The 20711-nt window shown below is 44.1% G+C and overlaps 1 protein-coding gene across 3 annotated transcripts; it reads right to left on the minus strand.

The window, feature by feature from the left end:
- Positions 1–253: 253 nt before the first annotated feature.
- tmem94 (transmembrane protein 94) lies at positions 254–20466 on the minus strand. Of its 3 annotated transcripts, XM_027002646.2 has the most exons (32): positions 20354–20466; positions 18885–19193; positions 16103–16219; positions 15890–16017; positions 14721–14857; positions 14322–14530; positions 14019–14170; positions 13733–13835; positions 13520–13606; positions 13244–13360; positions 12962–13018; positions 11710–11814; positions 11374–11547; positions 9363–9581; positions 8911–9223; positions 8057–8230; positions 7867–7969; positions 7537–7745; positions 7044–7225; positions 6691–6826; positions 6187–6302; positions 5977–6076; positions 5731–5839; positions 5456–5645; positions 5157–5234; positions 4887–4972; positions 4691–4772; positions 4314–4477; positions 4122–4216; positions 3808–3901; positions 3426–3596; positions 254–3232 (listed from the first exon to the last, which is right to left on the minus strand). In XM_027002646.2, the coding sequence occupies exons 2-32, from the start codon at positions 18906–18908 to the stop codon at positions 3160–3162; spliced, it is 4104 nt and encodes a 1367-aa protein (XP_026858447.2). In that variant the 5' UTR covers positions 18909–19193; positions 20354–20466; the 3' UTR covers positions 254–3159. The 3 variants fall into 3 exon arrangements, with proteins under 3 accessions (XP_026858447.2, XP_026858448.2, XP_026858449.2); XM_027002647.2 differs by lacking the exon at positions 12962–13018; XM_027002648.2 differs by lacking the exons at positions 254–3232; positions 3426–3596; positions 3808–3901 and having other exon boundaries at positions 4130–4211.
- Between the last annotated feature and the right edge of the window lie 245 nt (positions 20467–20711).

Consider the following 20711-nt stretch of genomic DNA (forward strand, 5'->3'; position numbering starts at 1 on the left):
TAGTAAAACAAGCATTTTTATGGTTTAGGGAGCGAAGAGTGGAAAATGGAGACGGCGGAACGGGAGGAACGCAGGGCGCTCAGAGCCGGACTAAGAAAAGATGGATGATTACGCAACGCTCTGAGTGAGGAGCAGAATTTCCCGCCTCTCCGGTAAACACAAGGTGATATTGAGATTATGATTATGAGTGTGTGTGTGTATAATATATATATAAAATTTTAAATCGGCGTTTAACAACAAATTGACTCACAAGTCACTTGGGGAAAACAATTTAAAGACATCTTAGAAAATACAAAATGTACAACCTTTATAAATTGTGAACATTCATAAATAGCAAAATTATTAATATCAGTTGGTGCCAACCAATACACCTTTTATTCTGATAATTTATTTGCACAAATATATGTACAGTAGAGAGGCAGAGATTGGCTGAAAAGGGCAGGGTAACATTGATATGAACCACAAATGCTGCCCATGCAGTCTTGAGCCAACATAGAACGAAAGAGCAAGTCATTAATCAAGTCATTGCATTCCTAATGTCTTGAACATGCATATTTCAGCAAAAATTAAATATGTATTTTAACATTTCAAAAATAACTGGGATAGTATAATTCTACATTACTGTACAAAAAGTTGCTCAGTCATGTTCCATTACATATTTCTAAGCTGATTATGCAGTGCTGTACTTACAGAACTGATCAGTGCTTTTCAGAAGTTTTAACTCCCTGCTTACTCTCCTTTTACAATTTTTATGTCAGCGCTAAAGCACCAGTTCAAAAATCTCTCTCAATGCCCATTTGGTTGCTCTGCAATGATTGAAAGATAGGGGAGCAACATACATTATAACCTGCCCTGAGGTGGGAGTTTATTACAATGATAATGATAGTTCTAATGAAGAGCCTTCAAGTCTTGGGGTTGGTGGGGACCCTGCAGGTTAACAGTGAATGCATGAAACAGAAAAGCATACAAATGTGTAAAGCCATGATATTCTGCACATATGACATTCTCCACAGGCAGGTACAGCATGTGTGTAAAAAATTCCTGCCATTTTAACATTTAACATGTGTATATAAAAAGTATGAGACAAGCCGTGGCATAAAATAAATATCAAATGCAATTACAGACTAGTAGGCTCAAACTTATCACAGACAGGAATAAGTGCTTATGATCATCAGCGAAAGTTTTTAAAATGGACATAGGTGAAATACAAGACACCATTTCCCTAGGAACTCTAAGAAACTACCTCACATAGAGAGGGATGGGGTCCATTAAAAGCACACAGAAAAAGCAAAACAGGTCAGTCATAGCTCACAGAGGTAAACTGAAGTAAGATTCTATTGAGCTCACTGCACTAAAGCTGAAGTATTCCTCAGTGAGCCACTCCTTCAAGTCTTACCATTTCCACTATGTTTTTATTAGTTACTCTAATGTAACTGTAGTGTTTCAGTCTACTCACAGGCCCCCTCCAAAGGGATGTAGCAGAGTTCTTGGGAAGGCAATATGCTGGTCATTTAAAGAATAGCATATTAATTATGCTCAAAGTAATCAGTAAAACACCCTGTATTAAAATGAACAAAGGTGGAATAATATTGAGGCAATCAACAAGAGGTAGAATAGCAATAAACTTAACTGCCTTCTTCACCAGTAAAGACTGTCTCTCTATGGGGAAAAGGGATAATTAAAATTAAAACCCATCATCTAAGACAGCCCTCCCCAAACCAGAGTCAAATGCAGAAATATGAACTCTAGATGTTTAAAATAGCAATCTAGTCTCAGTTGTGTGATGAGGAAGCCAGCAAGCATTACTGTCTTATCAAAGCATGCAAAAGATTCAGGCTGACATTCACATATGTAAACAAAAGAGAACTCAGGCAACGCACAGCATGTGAGAACATTAGATGGATGGAGTGGATGGAAGCGTGTTTTTCTATGAACATGCCCTTACTGATTTGATTAAACTTAGCAGCTGTTGCTGGTCTAGCTGTTTACATATTTAAAAAAAAGAACCCAGGCCTGCTAATTATTACTTGTACAGCAATTTGACTGATTTGAACCATAAGCGGAAAAAGATAAATGCAACAAGCCATTTCTGAATTTAATGTTAAACCCTGGTGTTTAGAATCTAATTTAGAACGAGTTCCATCTAGTCACCATCTGGATAGATTCCCTTTGTTGAGCTCAGATGTACATATTCATGACATTACATGCTTCTGGGATAAATCATTTTAGTATCCAGGAACTAGAACATAAATTATTACTCTTCATTGTAACAAGAGTGAGTGAAACTGTCCCTAATTTCCAACCTTACTATTGTAGCATGCGACTCCTCACAGCTGATTACAGTCTCACATTTCATCGGATTTATGAAATCAACTTAATCTTCCCCTCTTGCTTTGAGTGGTATACTTCCATATGGTTCTCTTACCAGGCAGCCATTAACCGAACATAAGCTTTTTTTCTGTAAGTGCAAAGATGTCTTGTCTGTAAGCACTAGATGTGAGGTATTTTGTAGAATACACCAAGCTTTTATCACATTCAAATCCATCATATGCAAGACCCCACAGTATGTGGAGATGCAAATCACTGTCCAGGTATTGAACAGACTATGGTGTTTAAAATACATCACCCAGGAAGATTCAACATGCATGACAAAGCATTGAAAGAAGCTGTTCTTTCCACAGGTCTCCTTGCTACTGTAACCACTGGCTTGAGAGTCAAGTGAAAATCAACTTAATTATAATACTAAACACAAACTAAAACAATCCACCTTACCTAGATTTCCACAGTCTGTCGGACATATCGTGGCAGAACCGCAGACTGGAGGAGGCTGGAAATCCATAGTTTTGAAGGATGACTCTTGTAAACTGTATAACCTCTCATCCTTCCTGCATTTTCCAACTTTCACATCCCATAATTTTCCAATGTTGAAACATTAGATAGCATGCAGCTAAAAGATCTCATGTTATTGAAAGGAAATGGAAGACAAAAAAAAAATATCTACTCTTGATTTGAAAGCTGTTGTGGACTGAGGTTTTGGTGGCTAGGAGCTCCACATGAGCAGGGCCAGTGGGTTGGTGGTGGGGTTAGGCCTTGAGGTGAGAGGTGAGAGGTCCTGCCCTCTACTGCTGGTCACTGGTAACAGTCCCGTGTTCTAGCAGCTCAGAAAGGAGAGTTCATTCCCAGCTTAGTCTCAAACTGGAGCTTCTGTCTCTTCTGGTAACGCACACGTACCCTGAAAGGACAGGACATTATTTGATATACATGTTAAATTGGAAAAAAAGACTTCTTATTAATAATAAAATATGAAAGCTGTGTTCATGAGAAAAGTCAATATTTTCTACCATTGTTACAAGGCTTAACATGTTATAGAGGTTTATTGATAAGCTTGAGCTTAATATGAACTGCATGTTCTGAATGGTCCCTACCTGATCTCATGCAGTTTGACAGCCTCGTTGATCAGAACCACTAACACGGTGGACAGCGACATCAGTAGCCAGACTACCATGGGCACATGACTCAATGTAAAGTCTAGTTCTCCACTTCTGTCCTGCCATAACTGATAATCTACTGTAGCTTGCACCACCTGACCCAAGAACCTGATAAATGAGAGACAAATGGGCTGTAGTTTACATAGCCACATATATTATAACCCTGCTTATATACATTTTTTCTTGGTTTTGCATTTAGTCAATTGATATCTTATTTTAATTAATAATTTACATCTTACATGTCCACTGTTTAAGCAAACTGATGGTCTGTGTAGGAAATGCCTTGGGTATGTCATGTGAAAAACACACACACACTTACACAACAGGCACGATGAGACACCACCATGTGTTGCTGAAGGGGTTTTTCCTCCACAATGGCTGAGAGCGGTGCACATAGCTGAGAGAGATCACCACTGAACAGGAAATAAATACAATAAGCAAAGCACAAGAGTAATGTAATGCTAGCACACAAGTGTACACTAATGTACATTCATCTGTAGTCGTCATTAAGAATCAAATAATATCCAGACCATAACCCAAATCCAACAAACAGCTTATCATCTTATTGTTGGTATGCAGCACAGTGCCTTACAAAAACAGAAAAACGGAGTTGCGAGTATAGGTGGCTCTTACCAGTATGCAAAGCCAGGAAGCCTGCCATGACCTTTTGGATGAGCAGCAGGCCATTAGACAACTCGCCAAACCACTTCGGTGCATTTTCATCTGATCTGCAAGTAGGTGCAAGCAGGTAATCATACGGATGGATGAGCAGAGTGTCTTGTGGTTTGTGTGTGCGCACTTGTGCATGCATGTTTGCATGTGTACCCATTGAGGAGGATGTGGGAACAGCCACCAGTGACATTTGCTGCTCTGCTGCTGTTAGCAGCGCTGGTACACACTTCATGCAGGGAAAACCCAAAGCCCAGCAGATAGGCACACATTGTCAGCCCAAACTTGAGCAGGAACCAGCCCAGGAAGTACTGCTGGGTCTGGGCACACATAAGAACAAAGTCAATTCTCTTTATTCCAAATTACTACCGTTCACCTCAGTGCAGACACACACGTCAGCATACACATACGCATGCACACACGCAAATAACTAAAAACACCCTACACTTGTGCCTATAGAGATCTTGTCTAGAGAAAATGGAATTGAATACATGAAACTGTTTGTGCAACAGAGGTTACAAGCCATGCCGCACCTTCCGAGGAATGGCATCGAGATTCTTTCCAGTGGCAACTGTCATCACAGAGCTGTCTGGTGGCTTCCCCAAGAAGGACACACTGTAAGACAAGAACATGGCAACGACATAGTGATCCTGTGTGTGTATATGTTTATGTTTGTGTGTGCATGTGTGTATGTCTCTGAGTGCAAGAGAGACACTGTTTGTCTCATACCTTAGCAGTGGGTAACAGAAACAAGAAAGCCACAGAATGTCGGTTATGTTCAAAGGAGGAGGAAGTTGGGTAAGACAGGCCAAGAACTACCAGAAAAAGAAAGAATATCAAAACAATGAAACAAAACAAAAGCAATGAAAACACATGCATTCACTGTGAGCCAGTTACATACATCTTGCCAAAGCTGCATTATTCTGAGAGAAGACTATACAAAAAAAAAAAAGACATATGCTGCTATCCCATAGGAGAGAGTGTAGCAGCTGTGCTCACCTGGATGATGACCAAAGTGAGCTGGCACTGCAGCAGGAAGAGGAAGCACTTGCGGATCCCATATGTGGTGTGCCTGGCCTGTAGAACACATAGAACACACAGCTCTAGCTCAGCGTTCCCACCGTACTGCTGATTCCACTCCAGGACATACACAAACGTCAGCTCTGGTTGGGCACGCCAGATTACTACAATTGATCACAAGTTTCTTTCAAAAATCTTTTGTCACAAATATATCTCGGATGAACACAAGCACCTCCCTGTGCTGCAAGTCCAAACAAGAAGCGCGTTCTATTTGTTACCTGCTCAATGAGCTTGACTATGCTGACACTCTCGCCCTGGTGAAAGGAGACGGAGCAGGTCAGGCTGTTGAGACGCGCGCTCAGGCCCAGCGGGGACAGCTCATCCTGCTCCTCAGCCCGGCCGCAGCCTGCCGCATAGCCAAATGTCTCCCACGAGCACCGCGCCGGGTACAGAGGGTCCAGGGAGATGCTGCAGCCAGAAGGCAAACAAGCTCAGCACACAGCCTGACACTCCGCGCATTGTGGCCAAACACAGAAGGGCAGTGCTGGCCTACCTGATGTCACTCTGGAGGAACAGGCAGGAGTTGCGGAAGTTAGCAGAGCTCCCCAAGCAGCATGTCACCTCCCTGTTCTCCTGCATGATCTTCATCATCTCACACATGGCTGGAAATCAGACCAGCACATCCACAGTTTCTATGCAAGGGCTACGACACAGGTTTTGTTCCCCCCTTATTACTTACAGCTTCAGGGTCAGCTCTCTGCAGCTCAGCTGCAGCTCACAGCCAGAGAGGGAGACTCACTTTCAGGGGTGCAGTCAGTGAAAAGTGGCACCAGCAGAGGCACATTGTCAATGTTCTTCAGGTGAGGGCGAACCTGGTGGATACCGCGAGGCAGCTTAGCCTAGACACACACACAAATCCAGCAGGGTGGGTTCAGTCTGTGTTCTGGCTACATACAAGTAAACCATTAGCACAGCTCCAACAACAGAAGCAGGGGAAGAGGCTGTGTACTCTGTTGCAGTCTTCCAGGTAGCTGGGCACATCACTGTCAGTGGGCTGGAAGCTGGCGTGGTCTGACTGCCCTTCATCCTCGGGAAGCAAGGGGCCCTCAGCATCATCCCGAGAATCTGTGTGTGTAATCATAACAGTCACACCAAAAAAGGAGCTGCCACAATTTAGAGAAATACTAGTAGCTGGGACAAAAAAAACCCAAAAGTTTGAGATCTTAAGTAGTGTTCCCCCCTCATTTCATTCTGCATTCATTTCACACTGGATTTGCAGCCCTGTCATCCTATGTACAGCGCGGCTATATTATTGTAGTGTGTTGCACCATGATCTGGAAGAAATGACATTTTGCTCCAGTGTATACAAACTTGACTTACTTCCAAGTAGTGGAAATGCAGACAGGTAAGATAATGTACAATGTATAGTTCCTCAAATTGTTAGAATGAAGTAGTACCAATGTACATGCTGATGCCAGAAAAAGATCACATGACCCACAGACACCTGGCATACCCTGCAGTAGGTCCTCGTGCAGAGATCCTGCCTGGCTTGGGCTGGAGGGGGCACCATCACCAGGGCCTTCTCTGTTAGGGGTCAGGGAGATATGGCAGTTCCAGCCTGTTTCTAAACCCATCTTCTCTGCAAATACCTAACAGAGACACACACGCGCACACACACGCGCACGCGCACGTGCACAGACTTAATAATTCTAAATACAAAACTTCAGCCATGCATTACTCCAGTGTAACCTGTGTGACAGTAGCGTAGTAGTGTAGTGTAGTTTAACCTGTATGCTAGTACCATAAATTTGCTGTGTAACCTGTGTTAGAGGACTGTACTCTGTTGTGCAACCTGTGAGACAATACCTTGCTGCGCAGTTCATCCTCCCTGGAGAAGTAGACGAAGCGGATACAGGCTCCCACCAGGTTCTCGATGAGGCGAACAGTGTCCAAGCGTGCTTGGAACTGAGACGACACCATTCCCATGAAGATCTGGCCACTCAGGGCCTGGACGCAGTCCTCCTTCTCTAAGCTCTCTCCTATACCCTCTGAAACACATACACATGCACAGACACTTGAAGGTGGACTTCACACAGTACTCCACTGTCTTCTTGATCTCCCATGGTTGCTGAGGGTATGGGGACAGGGGGCAACAATGCATTTCTAAAGCCTGGGTCTGGGGGCATGACTTTCTGTTGAGATCTCCAAGTGGCTACAGTCCCACTGACAATAGTAAAAGTTTATAAATATATAATCTGATCTTGCAGTATTTACCAGCAAAACTCTACCTCTCCCTTCCCTCTCACTGACTGAGCTCACAGTATTAAGTAGTGAAACCCCACCCCATGCTCCTCCTCACCATCTGAGCTCCAGCTGTTGCGGCGGCTAGTGTGTTTGATGGGTGTGGTGCTAGGCAGGTCCACCCCGGAGAAGAGTGCTGGCCCAGTGGCAAGCTCCACAAACTTCCCATTTAGCTGGCCAGACAAGGCCACCTGCATGGGCTTGTAGGCAAAAGCAGAGCAGTAGCCTGACAGACAGGCACGCTGGTAGAAATCCAGAATCTTCTTCCTGAAGAGAGAAAAGGAAGCCAATTCGAAGGTAATTGCACACTTGTGTAAAGGAGACAGTGCCACATTAAAATGCACTGTGCTCACTGTGTGTCTAATTCCAGCCAGATCAGAGCACAAACCTGTCACAGCCAGAGAGGGGGTAGATGTCCGTGCCATCCCAGAAGTCTGTGCAGGCCTCCAGAATGAGGTCTGCCGAGCCATGGGACAACATCTGCACGTTGTCTGAGAAGAGGTCAAAAGGTCAGTGACTGTGTGACCTGATGTAGGTAAAACAAATGAGAGATGAGAGACAGGAAGAGCGTTTCTCACTGGTGGTGGTGTCGCGGACCAGCAGGCTGATAAGGTGGCTGATGGGTGGCTGGCGCTTGGCAGCATGGTGTCCGCGGCGTGAGGCTGACTCTCTGGCCTTCTCCCCACAGGGAAGTTGGTAGAGAGCCAGGTGGTTCTCCTGCTGAAAGAGCTCTCTCGCTCCTGGAGTAAAACCTTAACAAGGCCAGAAGGAGACAACAGCACTGGGTTAAATGGGAAACTGCTTTGGGTACAGTACGAATACATGCGAAAAACAAAAGTAAGCATGACTATTACACCACCATTTATACAGGGGTCCACAGTTCTGACAGAGTACTCCATAAGCTTTAAGCACGTATCGCTAGTAAGACGCTTGGAAGTTTAAGATGAAATATTTATAAGAAATATCTTCTAACATCTTCTTAAAGCTGAAATATCTTCTAACTTGCACACTTTAAAGTTACTCTAACCAGTAGTGGCATATTTAAACACTATGGTTTCCATATTCACTTATTTTAATACTTTAAATCTTGTGTTGTATAGAGTTTGCAGTGTGGCATATGGCAGTTATACAGACAAATCCCCCCCCCCCCCCATTCATTTTCTAAATGGCTTAATCCACTTCTGGGTTGCAGGGGAGCGAGCAAAGGGCGCATGCGGGACCCAAACCTGGACAGGCTGCCAGTCCATTGGAGGGCACAAAACACACATACACAAGCCCACGGATCCCCACTGGATGGCTATAGAGATGCCATGCATGCTTTTGGAAAGTGGGAGGAAACCAGAGTACCCGGAGGAAACCCAATAAAAACTGAAATGGACAAATGAAGCATTTCCAAGTTGTGTAGGGGGGGTGGGGGGTGGTGGCTGCTCACCTATGAGGCGGGAAAGCTCACAGAGACCCCAGGGCACGTGCACAGGCCGCACGGCCCCGTGGCTCTCCTGCAGTGCCAGGTTGGACAGGTGGTCTGAGAAGCGGCACAGCTGCTGGGTGACGGTGGCGTTGCACAGGTTCAGCATGATGTTCAGGCCCAGTGGCTTCAGGGAAGACAGGTAGCTCTGCCAGCCTGAATCATCAAACTGGATGCTCACAGGGTTCTGCTGGTCCTGGGAGAGACTCAGCATCTCCAGATGATAGTCGCACACAAAGTCCTCGGCCTCACACAGGCCGTCACTGACGCCACACAACTATGGCACAGAAACACACACACACACACACACACACACACACACACACACACACACACACACACACACACACACACACACGAACTCCAGTGACCGTAGTGGTGTTGTTGGCAGTGCTGGTGGTGGTGCTGGGTACTACCTGGGTGCTCTCCTCCTCACCACCCTCTGTATCATGGCTGAAGCTGACGTTGGAGCCGGATGGGTGTTTGGAGCGCGTGCTCTGGGGGCCCCGGCGAGCACGTTGCAGGTCGCTGGAGCGGATGATGTCATGTGATAGTTCGCTAGGCTCCTGCTCATTGGCTGGCTGAAGGAAAGGTTCAAATACAGGTCTGCTGAGAAGGGCTTCACCTTCCTGAGCCTGCATAGAAGAGAAGAACAGAGCAGAAGAGATGAGACAAACACAAAAAGGGCATCTTCAGGATTAGTTCTAGTAGGGGATAAATCTTTTAAGTGTTCTTAACCTTTTCCACAGTATGAGCTTTTTTAGTGTTAAAAATATTTTCACAACTCAGTCAGCAATGAAATCCAGAATTTAGCCAGAGGGCGCTGTGTGAATATCTGTGTCAGGGATGTAACAATGGACAGGTAAATGACTCATCTATTTTAAGAGCTATTACTATTGGCTTTGCAGGTATCATATCGTCTTTTGTGGGCACAGCAGTTTTCTGTAAAATACCCTCTAAACTGTGTCATCATTCCATGAAGATGATTCTGAATAAGCACAACCAGGTCAAGCTTAGAAACAATGCTGTTGTTTCTCATCCAGGAATTCCTCTAGTGCAGGAAATGTCTCAAAGTTCTCGTTTTCAAGACGAGATTTCCACAAACACAGCTGCAGTTTTGGGATCCAGGCCTCAGTTTTGTCCGAAAGAGAGAAAACAGAAAACAGATGTGATTTTTTTCCTTGAAATCTTGCATTTAAATCATTGAGCCATGTGAAAATGTTGGCCGAATAGGCTAGCAATGAAAGCCATTATTCATCAGAAAACTTAATGACTAGCGGGAAGCTTTTCTCTAATAAAATATACTCATTACAGAGCTCGTAAAGGTGATTCAGTACATATCCCTGGACAGTCATCATACTTTGCTGTGATACGACCGCTGATGTTTCACTCCAAGCTTTTGACAGAGAATCTTGGTCATTCACTTGTTGCACTGGCCTTGATGGAAATCAGCTTCATTGGAATTCTTTTTTTTTTTTTTTTGCTGCAAGTGCTTGACTGTGAATAATACAACATGTACACAGAGCAAGCAGGCCAACAGCCTGTACCTTTGTGACGAAACCATGTTGGCTGGTTTTAGCTCATGCACCATCAGAACAAACTCCCACACACTTGTTCCAGTCAATGCCATCATGTACATGCGTGTCCAGTACAACAAATCTGGGCTGGGTTTCCCAAAAGCATCGTAAAACAAAGATGATCTTTAAATGACACTGAACACTATCTGGTCTCGTCAAGTTGCAAAGCAAAGTAAACAGATTATATATTGGCCAATAACCAATAGCTCTTCAGCACCTGTTAACCAAATGCCCAATTTGGTTGGCCATTTTATCATTTGTATTGGTATTTAGGCTAGCTGATCTGCAGCATGTTTCCTACACATGACTGATATGGTTCCCTTTGCACACACAATAATACAAAAAGCCTCAGTGTGTGGGACTTCTCAGTCCATTATGAAAGGAGCCTGAAGTGCCTTTTGGTTAACAGTGGTGGTTTTTTTGGAGAGTAGACTGCTGGCCTCTTAGCTTCTGCAGTTTAAAGAACTTAACAGATTTTGATTGCAAAGTTGTCTGGTCTACAAGTGGCATAGCAACTTGGAGGGCCTGAGATGTTCCTTATATAGCACTTCGCTACGCACACACACCATATGTTATGGGCATGCATCCTCTGTCGCTTGACTGTGTAAATACATATTCCAAGTACTTTTCAACATATTTCCTAATTTTTTAGTTTTTCTTCTTTTGACACGTTTCTGTAGTCGTTACTTTTTACCGTCCCCTTTCAAGTGTTACCTGCTAAAAACTTCTCAATTGCTAAGTAAATGTATCCTCATACAGAAATTGTGCTTTAATTTGGTCATGAGACCCCTCCTTCGGTGCAATCAATAAAAAATCTTCAGTTCCACCGGCCAGCCTGCTGCATGCTCACCTCGTCTCGCTCGTCCTCTCCGTCCAGATGGCAGAAGGAGCTGACAGACAGGTCCTCCCGCAGGTCGTCCTGGCTGTCATGGGGCAGCTCGACGCGTCCACTGAAGAAGAGGACGGTCTCTGGGCTGGGATTAGGCCAAGACAGCACGCCCTGCTTGTCCACACAGCACAGGACCTACAGCAGGATGGTTAAGCAGTTATGGTCTTTTATTTTTTTATTTTTTTAATCAGTTTTTGAGATTCTATGACATGGTATTACAATACAAGTGTATGGGTAGGCGTGACATCACTCCTGTGTGTGTGTGGGAGAGAAGGGGAGACAGTGGTATACACTTACTGTCACTGAACCCAGGTTGTGCAGAAGACTCGACGTGTAGCACAGTGTTTGAGTCTCTCCTTTCAGAACACCCACCAGATATCTCCACACACAGCGCAGCATCTCCTACAAACACGCACACACAAAGTCTCTTATGCGTCCTCCCTCATAAGGTCCTCAGTCTCAGTATCAGAATCTTTGGTTTTTGGTTCATCTGTAAAAGTATCTCCAAGGTGGAGCATTTAGTCCAGGGTGAAATCGGAAACTAGGTTTCATTCCCAAGGGTCTCATCGGCCTCTTCTAGAGCCACTCACAGCCCTTCCCCCTCCCAACACACAATCACTCACCCAAGCGTACATTCGTACTAGAGAGAAGCAGCCGTACGGCATGTGCTCCTGGGCTGCAGTGTTTATCAGATGCAGCACACTGGGTCGAGAACAGGGTGTGTACCTTACACTGTAAGAGGAGACACATTTGAGCCCACAGTTCAGGGCACGCACAGCTGCGCTGGACCAAGCTCAGCAGGACCAAGCTGAACAAGTTGTTTTTATGCTTCTCAACACAGCGCTTTAAACACATTCATACACCATTCATATACGTTGCTTTGTACTAAATCGACAATTTCATATAAAGACAAAGGCACCGCCAAACTTTTGTTAATGAGAATGAACCAAACACCCAAAGACAAATGATTATTGCATATAACTGTCCAGGCAATTATTCATGCATTCCAAAACTTCACCATGGCTTTTATAATTTAAAAGAATTGTGCTGTTCATGCAAAGGTTTACTATAGACATAAAATCAAATAATGTGACGACTCAGAGCTCAGTCCAGTGCCTGCATAATGGAGGTACAGGCTGACAGTGAGAACAGTGGACTCAGTCATGCAGCCTGAGATGGCGGGGGGGGGTTTGTCAGGCTGGGGACTACTGTAGGACTGGCAAGAAGCCAATCACAAGAAGCCAAAATTAACCAATAAACAGATATACGCTTGACTGAAACTGTGGATCACAACAGCGCAACAGAGATGCAATCAAGCAGAATGGAAAGATGGAAAGAAAAAATAAAACTACAGGGGCTAAAGGTGCAAGAAAAAAACCCCAACGATGTGTGCGTATGTATCCAGAAAACGGCGGCTTTGATCGAAAGGGCAAAAGTCAAGTGTGATGGGCAAGTGTTGTCGGTGGCGGTGTGATCCAGAGCAGAGAGCTCAAGAGCAGTGCACGGTGGGCGAGGGTGGTGGAGTGAGAGAGAAATGCAGAGGCTGTACCTGCGAGGACACCACTTCTGTGTAGCTGCTTAGAGTGTCCTCAGAGAACTTAGCCAGCTGGGATGAGAGAAGAAGTGGATTAAAACCCCCACCGCGGGAGGCGCAGAGTCACACGTCTTCTCGCTCGCACAGGGGCCGTGGTACTGGGTGGAAGCTTTCTGAGGAGAAACTGAGCTACACAGCCCTCTTGAAAGCCCCACCCACAGGCGAGTGCGTGTGTGCCGTCACTAAATGTACGGTTTTCCCACGCCGTCAGTGTAGGATGCTAATGGCAGGACTCACCAGGCCTGAGGGAGAGGTGCGGCTGGACTCGGCTAACACGCGTGCCTCTCCGTATGCGATGACCAGCACCCACATGACAGGAAAGAGCAGCGGCAGGATGGGAAGGACTCCCATCAGCTATACACCACCCGGGGGGGGGGGGGGGAGCCCAAGACAGTAGTGAGGGAGACTATAGATTTAGCCAGACATCAGTCAGGCAACAGCCACCCACTGTTGTATCTGCTTAATTTGGTTAAAGAAAATGAATTACAATTTGAGGCGTTCAAGGAGACTCACCTGTAACTGAAAAAAGTTGAAGAGAGCTGGAGTGAGACTGGGAGCATGACAGCAGTAGCGAACTGTGTTTACAGTAAAAAATGCCACCTACAAAAATGAGGCAAAAAGAGAGCCAAATGGCAGCCATCCCTAAAAACAGGAGCTCTGGCATACTGATGTCCACTATGATCTTATTGTACAGCTTTTCGATGAGTGTTTGATTGACTGACATACCAGCACAGCCGGGCAGGCAAACCTGGCTATGATTGACTGCACTGTGAAGCGCTCATTATCCAGAACTGTGACTGGGCGTGAGAGGGCGAGGTCAAGGCTATTTCTATTGGGAAAAGAAAGTGCAACATGTCAGAAATCATCTCTAAACTAAACACCTTGCAAAAGCAACTTCAAAAGACATTCGGAGATGTTGCAATACACTAAATGTCAAGACAAATCGAGAAAGTTAACATGCCAAAACTGTATTTCAGTAGCAAAATGGTTCTAGTAGGATACTGTACATTACCTTACATTATCAAGTATGGGGGTGCGGACCACCCTGAAGAGTCTGTACTGCTGGGGGCTGTGAGGGCTCCTTTTATCGGTCCCATGAGGGGAGGGTGGAGGGGAGAAGGGTGGAAACAAATCTCCAGGCTCCAGCACAATGTGCTCATCATCCTGGTGCCCAAAAGGTAAAGTATAAGCTCAGCACACCAGTTAAAACCACAAAAACATGAACCACTTGAAGGTTTCTTGGCTTGGCTGTTGGGCTGACACTCGGACAAAGTAGCCAAACACAACTAGAAATTTAACTGAAGTGCAAAATAACCTTGATGCCTCGGAGAGAGACGAATGCCTCTTGGCCAGGTCTTAAGGCGATAACGTCACCCTCCACCAACAGACTGACAGGCAGATTAACCAACTGCTCATCTCGGAATGTCCAGTGAAGAGACCAGGATGGAGAGGAAGGTGTGTACAGGTCAGGGTAGCGAGAAGGAGCCCATCTGATCGGTTGCCCTGTACTCCTTGCCATATGTTCTGTTGAACAGAACATCACAACAGAAAACACCATAACTCCCAAACCTTTGTAGTGGGAATGTTTACAAGGACACATGCCTGTCAACTTACTCAAGTAAAAGAACTGAACATGGCCAACAAAATCTGCAGCTGATAATCAAATGAGACCAAAGCTTGAAGACTGTATGGGACATCACTTTTATTTCCTCACCGTTCAGCTCGGAGATGATGGACTTGAGACGTCGCACCATCTCGCTCCTCTTTAGCTTCTGCTGACGTCCAACAAGGAAGAGGTTCAGGAGCAGAAGAAGAAAGAGCGCTCCTGCATTCACCAGCTCTATGCCTTGACTGCCCAGAGACATGAGCATAGGTTACGCAGAATCAGGAAGGCGAACACAGCAATCTGGCTTTCCAGCAATGCTTCCAACCCGTGCTTCAGTAAAAATATTTTGCTTGTAGAACTCAAAAATCAACCCCTTCAGGAAGTAGTAAACTAAGTGTTGCCAAATTCATAAAACACATGCAATTCATCAAAATTCTACACACGCTCCCATTTAGGTAATTGAAAAATGTAAATGAAAGGCCTATTTTTGGTCCATTTGGAGTGAGCATGATAGCAGACTATGCAACTGCAATAACATGACACGAAGAGCAAAGTGACTTGCTTGATCAGAATCTCAGACTGCCATGAACCTTTGCCCTAAGAAGTGTAAATTTAGGTGTTACAAAGGAAGAAATTATAAGCATACATACACTGAGGAGATTTAGAAGTCATCAACTAAGGGCAACCATGCAGCTCCCATCTTGGAGAAAGTTATAAATGTATTACATTTTTATGCAGCTGCAAGTTTTCAGGCATGGGACTACTAGTCTCATGATTGGGGTTAGTCAGACTAGGCGCAGGTCTTTATGTATGGCCTCATTTACATGTAAATTTTGATTGGCTTTCACTTTGGGCACAGGTGAAATTACTGCATCAGTATTAACACCACTGTGCAAATTATCACCACGGTGACTTCACAAAAAGGCATTAAATACCATCAAACAAAATTTGCGAGCCATAGTGCAACCACCACCAAATTAGAATATTTTGTCCATGGTCTCTTCATTTTTAGGGTGTCGCTGCAACATTTATCCTCAAATGACATCCAAGTACACCTTGACATTTTAAAATTTTTAAATGAATAAGATCAAAGGCGAGTTAATAGTTTCTTTACACGTGACCATCAAGTGTCCCAGTATTCCACTTAAATTTAATATTATTAAATTAAATTTAGTCCCAAAATAATTTAATCAGGTGACTTAGGTTAATTCCACACATAGTCAGGAATTCATTATGTACATACAGGTTTGATCTGAGACACACCCTCAGCCTCTTACCTTCCTTTTGGCTGGCTGCCATGGCAACAGAGCAACCCAACCACCACAAGCAGTGTGAGGGCAGCCCCCGGCCAATGGAAGCAGGATTGACGGTCGTCATGGTTGAGGAAACTCTTAACCCATAGCTCCTGCAACAGTTCCCAAATACATTTAGCTCAATGGGTGTTTCATAAAAAAACTCATTAGATAACGAACCAAAATGCTACATGCGACCTGTATGGTTGGTGTGCGTTGGCTGCGTCTCTGGTACTGCTCCAGGAGGCTGGATAGCTGGTCACGGAGCGTCTCAAGGGCCTGAGTCGTGGACAGGCCCAGAGTCACTCCTTCCTCCTGAAGGAAATAAGGGCTGGGTCAGTGACAACATAACACCAATCACGCAAAACATTCAGACACCATAACACAGTGCACAGTGTGAAGTAGTTCATGGAATCTGAACAGCTGTGCACGAAGCCAGCGCAAAGCCAAAAAGAGCAGTGGCCTCCCTTTTTGCACAATTTCACTATTCATAAATGCCTCATAAGGCCAAAATGAGAGGGGGCTATTCCCACACTCTTGGCCCAGGTGTTTGTCTGTGGGAGTCAAACCAGGCTCATGCTGGAACCATGGATCTGCAGATGAGAGCAGAACATCTATAAATAAACCCAGCCAACACTTTCCCACAGCCAGGGACAGAGGCGCTAAATCCCCCAGCCAGCCTCTACTGTTTAGAACCCTCTTCACTCACACACACCTCTCTAGAGTTCTTTTCTTGAACACGGACACACACACACAAAGACGAACTGCATATACTATACTAACTATATAACTGCTACAAGCACACAAAATCAAACAAATATGAAAAAAGTGTTATTTCAAAAATAATTATGAATTAATTAAAAAAAAAAATCTAAACAAAACCCTAAAACAATATATTCCAGGTAAATACTTCTACAGAATATTTTAACACTATAACTGCTATGAACAATCTACTCACATAGTCCTTTAAAAACCAAGCACTCTCTTTCAGGATCATGACCAAGTCGTTGTGCTGAACACAGATGCTGTTAGGCAGACATAGACGAGGTGCTCAGCGGGTATGTGGGTGAGTCAGGATCGGGTGGTGGACAGAAGGAGGGCAGCTGGGGAACGCAGTGCTGCTGTTTCAGCAGCCAGACAGCCAGCCCAGCCACCACGTCTCTGCCCCCTGCACAGACAGCCTCTCTGACCTAGTGCTGCATGCAAGCAGAGCCCAGTGTGCCAGACACACTCCCATCCACACATACATTCTCCATCCTTTAACCATTAACCAGCAATAATAGTTCTGACTGATCAATGCTGTCAGTTAAACAGTTATATTTTCTATATATTTTTCCAAGTAAAAAAAAAGAAAGTTTGCTGCATGGTAAAAGAAAAACAGGCTATACGCATCAATCAACAGATAAAATCAACTCACTCAACCAAGCACAAGTGCATACAGCTGAATCTGAGCAAAATGAAGCAAGCAATAAGGAGTAGCGCGAGGGACCATCACTGCCGAAAGGACGACAAGGTTATTTGTAAGATATGCCATGCAGTAATGAAATATAGCAGTAATACAAGCACACTGCAATACCACTTCTGAAGCAAACAGCCACAAACACCGGGTGATGGAGAATGAACTCTGCTCTTCATGTAAAGACAGAGAAGATGCGATGCACAATTGTCTGAGGACATCATCTGTTTAATCAAAAAAAAAAAGAAAAAAAAAAGATGCCCATGCCTGCCCGCCCACCCACCCCAATGAACACCCACCTGCCTCCCACCTACACTCTCGCACACCTGCCTGCCTGCTCCACTGCCCCCGCCCACATGCCCACCTACCTGCCCAGAAAGGCTGGGACAGGCTAGCAAAAGCCTGCGGGGGCTCATCTGTTTAACGGGCAGTCATCCGTTCGAGCAAGCACAGCAATTTTCTCTCTCAGTGGCAGCAGTGGGGGGCTAAAGAGGCATGGAGACAGACACCTTCAATGACCCTCTTGTCCTAGAAAGATACCACATCCCTGAACAGAGCAGCAGCGATCAGCAGTCACACAGGCACTCGGATCTACCCGCTACCCAGAAATCAATATCTACATGGATGAGTGCCTGCAAAGAACTACAGGAACAAGCTGAGATGCACTCATTGTATCACAATTTCAAGGACATGATCAAAATAGCAAGGAGACTCATTTTGCCTACACACTACCAGTACAATAGCCTGCACTCATGGAAGCAACAACAAGAACCACAAAATCACCCCCATTAAAAAATACAAAAAACAAAACAATAACAGGCTCCAATCTCAGGCACCATTTTCTTTAAACATTACTGTTCATATTTTTCTTATCAACAGCTACAAATATTTCACAAACCTGCTAAAACATGCAGCCACAGAAACATAGTATAGTTGCATGCATAGATTTCTGAGAGAAAAAAAAAATCTTCCCACAGAAAAAGCAACTGGTCTGGCCTATTGTTAATTATTAAACAACAGAGCTGAAACAGGAAGAGCCATAAACATAGGTGAAGGTTAAACACAAAGCTCCAAAGCATCATGTCAAGTCCGTCAAGTGCAAGTTTTCTATTTCACTATAGGATCAAGCTATCTACGGTTTAACTTCGAGCATGTGAAATTCAGGCAAACCTTAGAAGCTTGGTAACAGACTGGACTCCACACAGTGACAGGAAATAGTGAGAGTACAGCCAACAGTTTTGCTATGACTCAAAGTCCCTGCTTATTTAGAGTCCAGTGCAGGGGAAGAAGCTTCAAATTAGCAAACAAACTGCACATTTCTGCTTTTGGGGTATTTCTATATTTCAGAGACATCTCTCTAATTTGTCAATATCATAAGCAAAGACTTATCAAAAATTACTATTCTACTTCATATAGCAGTTGAACATCACAACAGTTCATTAGGGAGAATTGTGGGAGGATCAGCCAGCCATACCAAATCCACAGAACACTAGCCCCCAAAGTGAAGGTAGCCTGGCAACTCACCTGCTTCTTATCTGGTAGCTCCATGGCAACCACTGCCTCTCATCATGTTCTGTGAGGATGTGTGGAGCTGGTTGTCAGGGGTGACTTGCGTCCTGACCCAGGTCCTATTGGCAGAGGATGGCAGATTCGTCCCCCAGCCCCCAGGCACTAATCCTGCAAGTACTGCCAGTGTGGGAGGAGCCACAAGACCCAAGTCCTTAGTAGTACTGTGCATACATTAGCGGCCCTGGCAGCTGTAGTCAATGTAAACAGACCTTTTCTGCCACTCGTAGAGATCCACTGGATGACACTCAGGATAACACCACTAACCTGAAGAGAGAGAGAGAGAGAGAGAGAGAGAGAGAGAGAGAAAAGACAGACACAAGGAATTGATTGATGTTAGTTTGAGCTAATAGATGTAGTAGATTAAATAAATGTCACTCATTCACTTGTCAAAGTTCTCTAGTGCTAGAGGGATTTAGAGTCACTTTAATGATAGACAACAGTGTTGTTCAGTTCCCCAAATGCAGTATTATTTTTACAATAATTTTTCCAAATACTATACAATCATGGCAAATGAGAAATGCCTGACCAGAAATAGACAGTAACATGGAAAAAGTGTGTAATATATCCACACATATTAGGTAGCAGCTAGCTCAAGTTTACAGTAAACAAAAGAGACTATAGAGCATTTAAGCATCTTTAAAGGTGACGTATTATTTAACAAACAAGTCACTGAGCTATGGTGGTTAATAATAGCAATGTGTGTTCAAGCTTTATTTTTATTACTTTATTTTTGTGAATGTATGTTAATTATTTTGATGTAGAAATCACACAGAATCTAGGTCCCTGGAGTCAGACATGAGTTGTCTGATTTACTGAGTTGCCAAGTCAGAAAAATCTGAATTAATCTTAAAAGAGGTCATTATTATTAATGCATCAGACTACAAGACCTTGCAAAACACACAAACACATAATTTTAAAGCTCCTCTACGTTACTGCATTCTGCATTTTTTCTACCTCTACATTTTTAGTTACTTTATGGAAAAATCCTTTTTTTTTTAAACTTTTTTTTTACACACACACACACACACACACACACTCTCTCTCTCTCTCTCTCTCTTCTCATATATATGAGAAGAGAGAGAGAGATAGATTATATTTTATATCTTATAGATAAAATAGCTAACGTTAGCTATCTAGCAAGTCAATTGACAATCGCTAGAATCATCGTATGCAATTTTTCATATACGGATGTCTCTAACGCAAAAATAGCTAAGAAGCTGATAAAGTCAGATTATTTAGCTAACAGCTCAGACTATTTAGCTAGCTAGCTAGTATTAGCTACTTCTTTATTAAGAAGTGTCAAGCTAGCTCGTAGCTCTAGCCACCTTAGTTCCCAGCTACAGGGGTTAACAAACTGATTAGTTTGTCACAAAAATTAAAAGAATGAACAAACCAAATGATCTATCCAAACAGTGATAACTTACGGAAGGGACTTTTTATTTCATCGGTGAAAGGTAGCTATGATCGTCTGTCAACAAACGTCTCCCAGCTGCTCTAAAGCTCTACGCTGGAAAAGCCTCACACTCGCGCTGATGACGGCCATGTTCTAAAGGGAGTGGCATTTGTGCGCGAGAAACGTAGCAGAACCGTGATTGGTCAGGATTTCTGAAGGGGTTGATGCCTGTGGTCTGGATTGATCTGTATAGGTAGGAGGTCACTTAGCCGATTGCAGGTGCGCCAAGAATGTTCAGATCTCTGGAGTAGTGTGGGATACGGTCTGTCAGCAAGATCTGCAGCTGTTCACTACATCGCAGTAATAATTATTAGTAGCAGTGGTAGCTC

The sequence above is a fragment of the Electrophorus electricus genome, chromosome 14 (assembly GCF_013358815.1).
Source record: "Electrophorus electricus isolate fEleEle1 chromosome 14, fEleEle1.pri, whole genome shotgun sequence".
NCBI classification, from domain to species: Eukaryota; Metazoa; Chordata; class Actinopteri; order Gymnotiformes; family Gymnotidae; genus Electrophorus; species Electrophorus electricus.

Coding starts and splice junctions, on each gene's coding strand:
- tmem94 (XM_027002646.2), bottom strand. CDS start 18,908: ATGGAGCTACCAGATAAGAAGCAG. Junction 7,746..7,866: donor CCCCTCTCTGGCTGTGACAG/GTTTGTGCTCTG, acceptor TTCTCTCTTCAG/GAAGAAGATTCTGGATTTCT. Junction 6,077..6,186: donor ACCTGGAAGACTGCAACAGA/GTACACAGCCTC, acceptor GTGTGTGTCTAG/GCTAAGCTGCCTCGCGGTAT.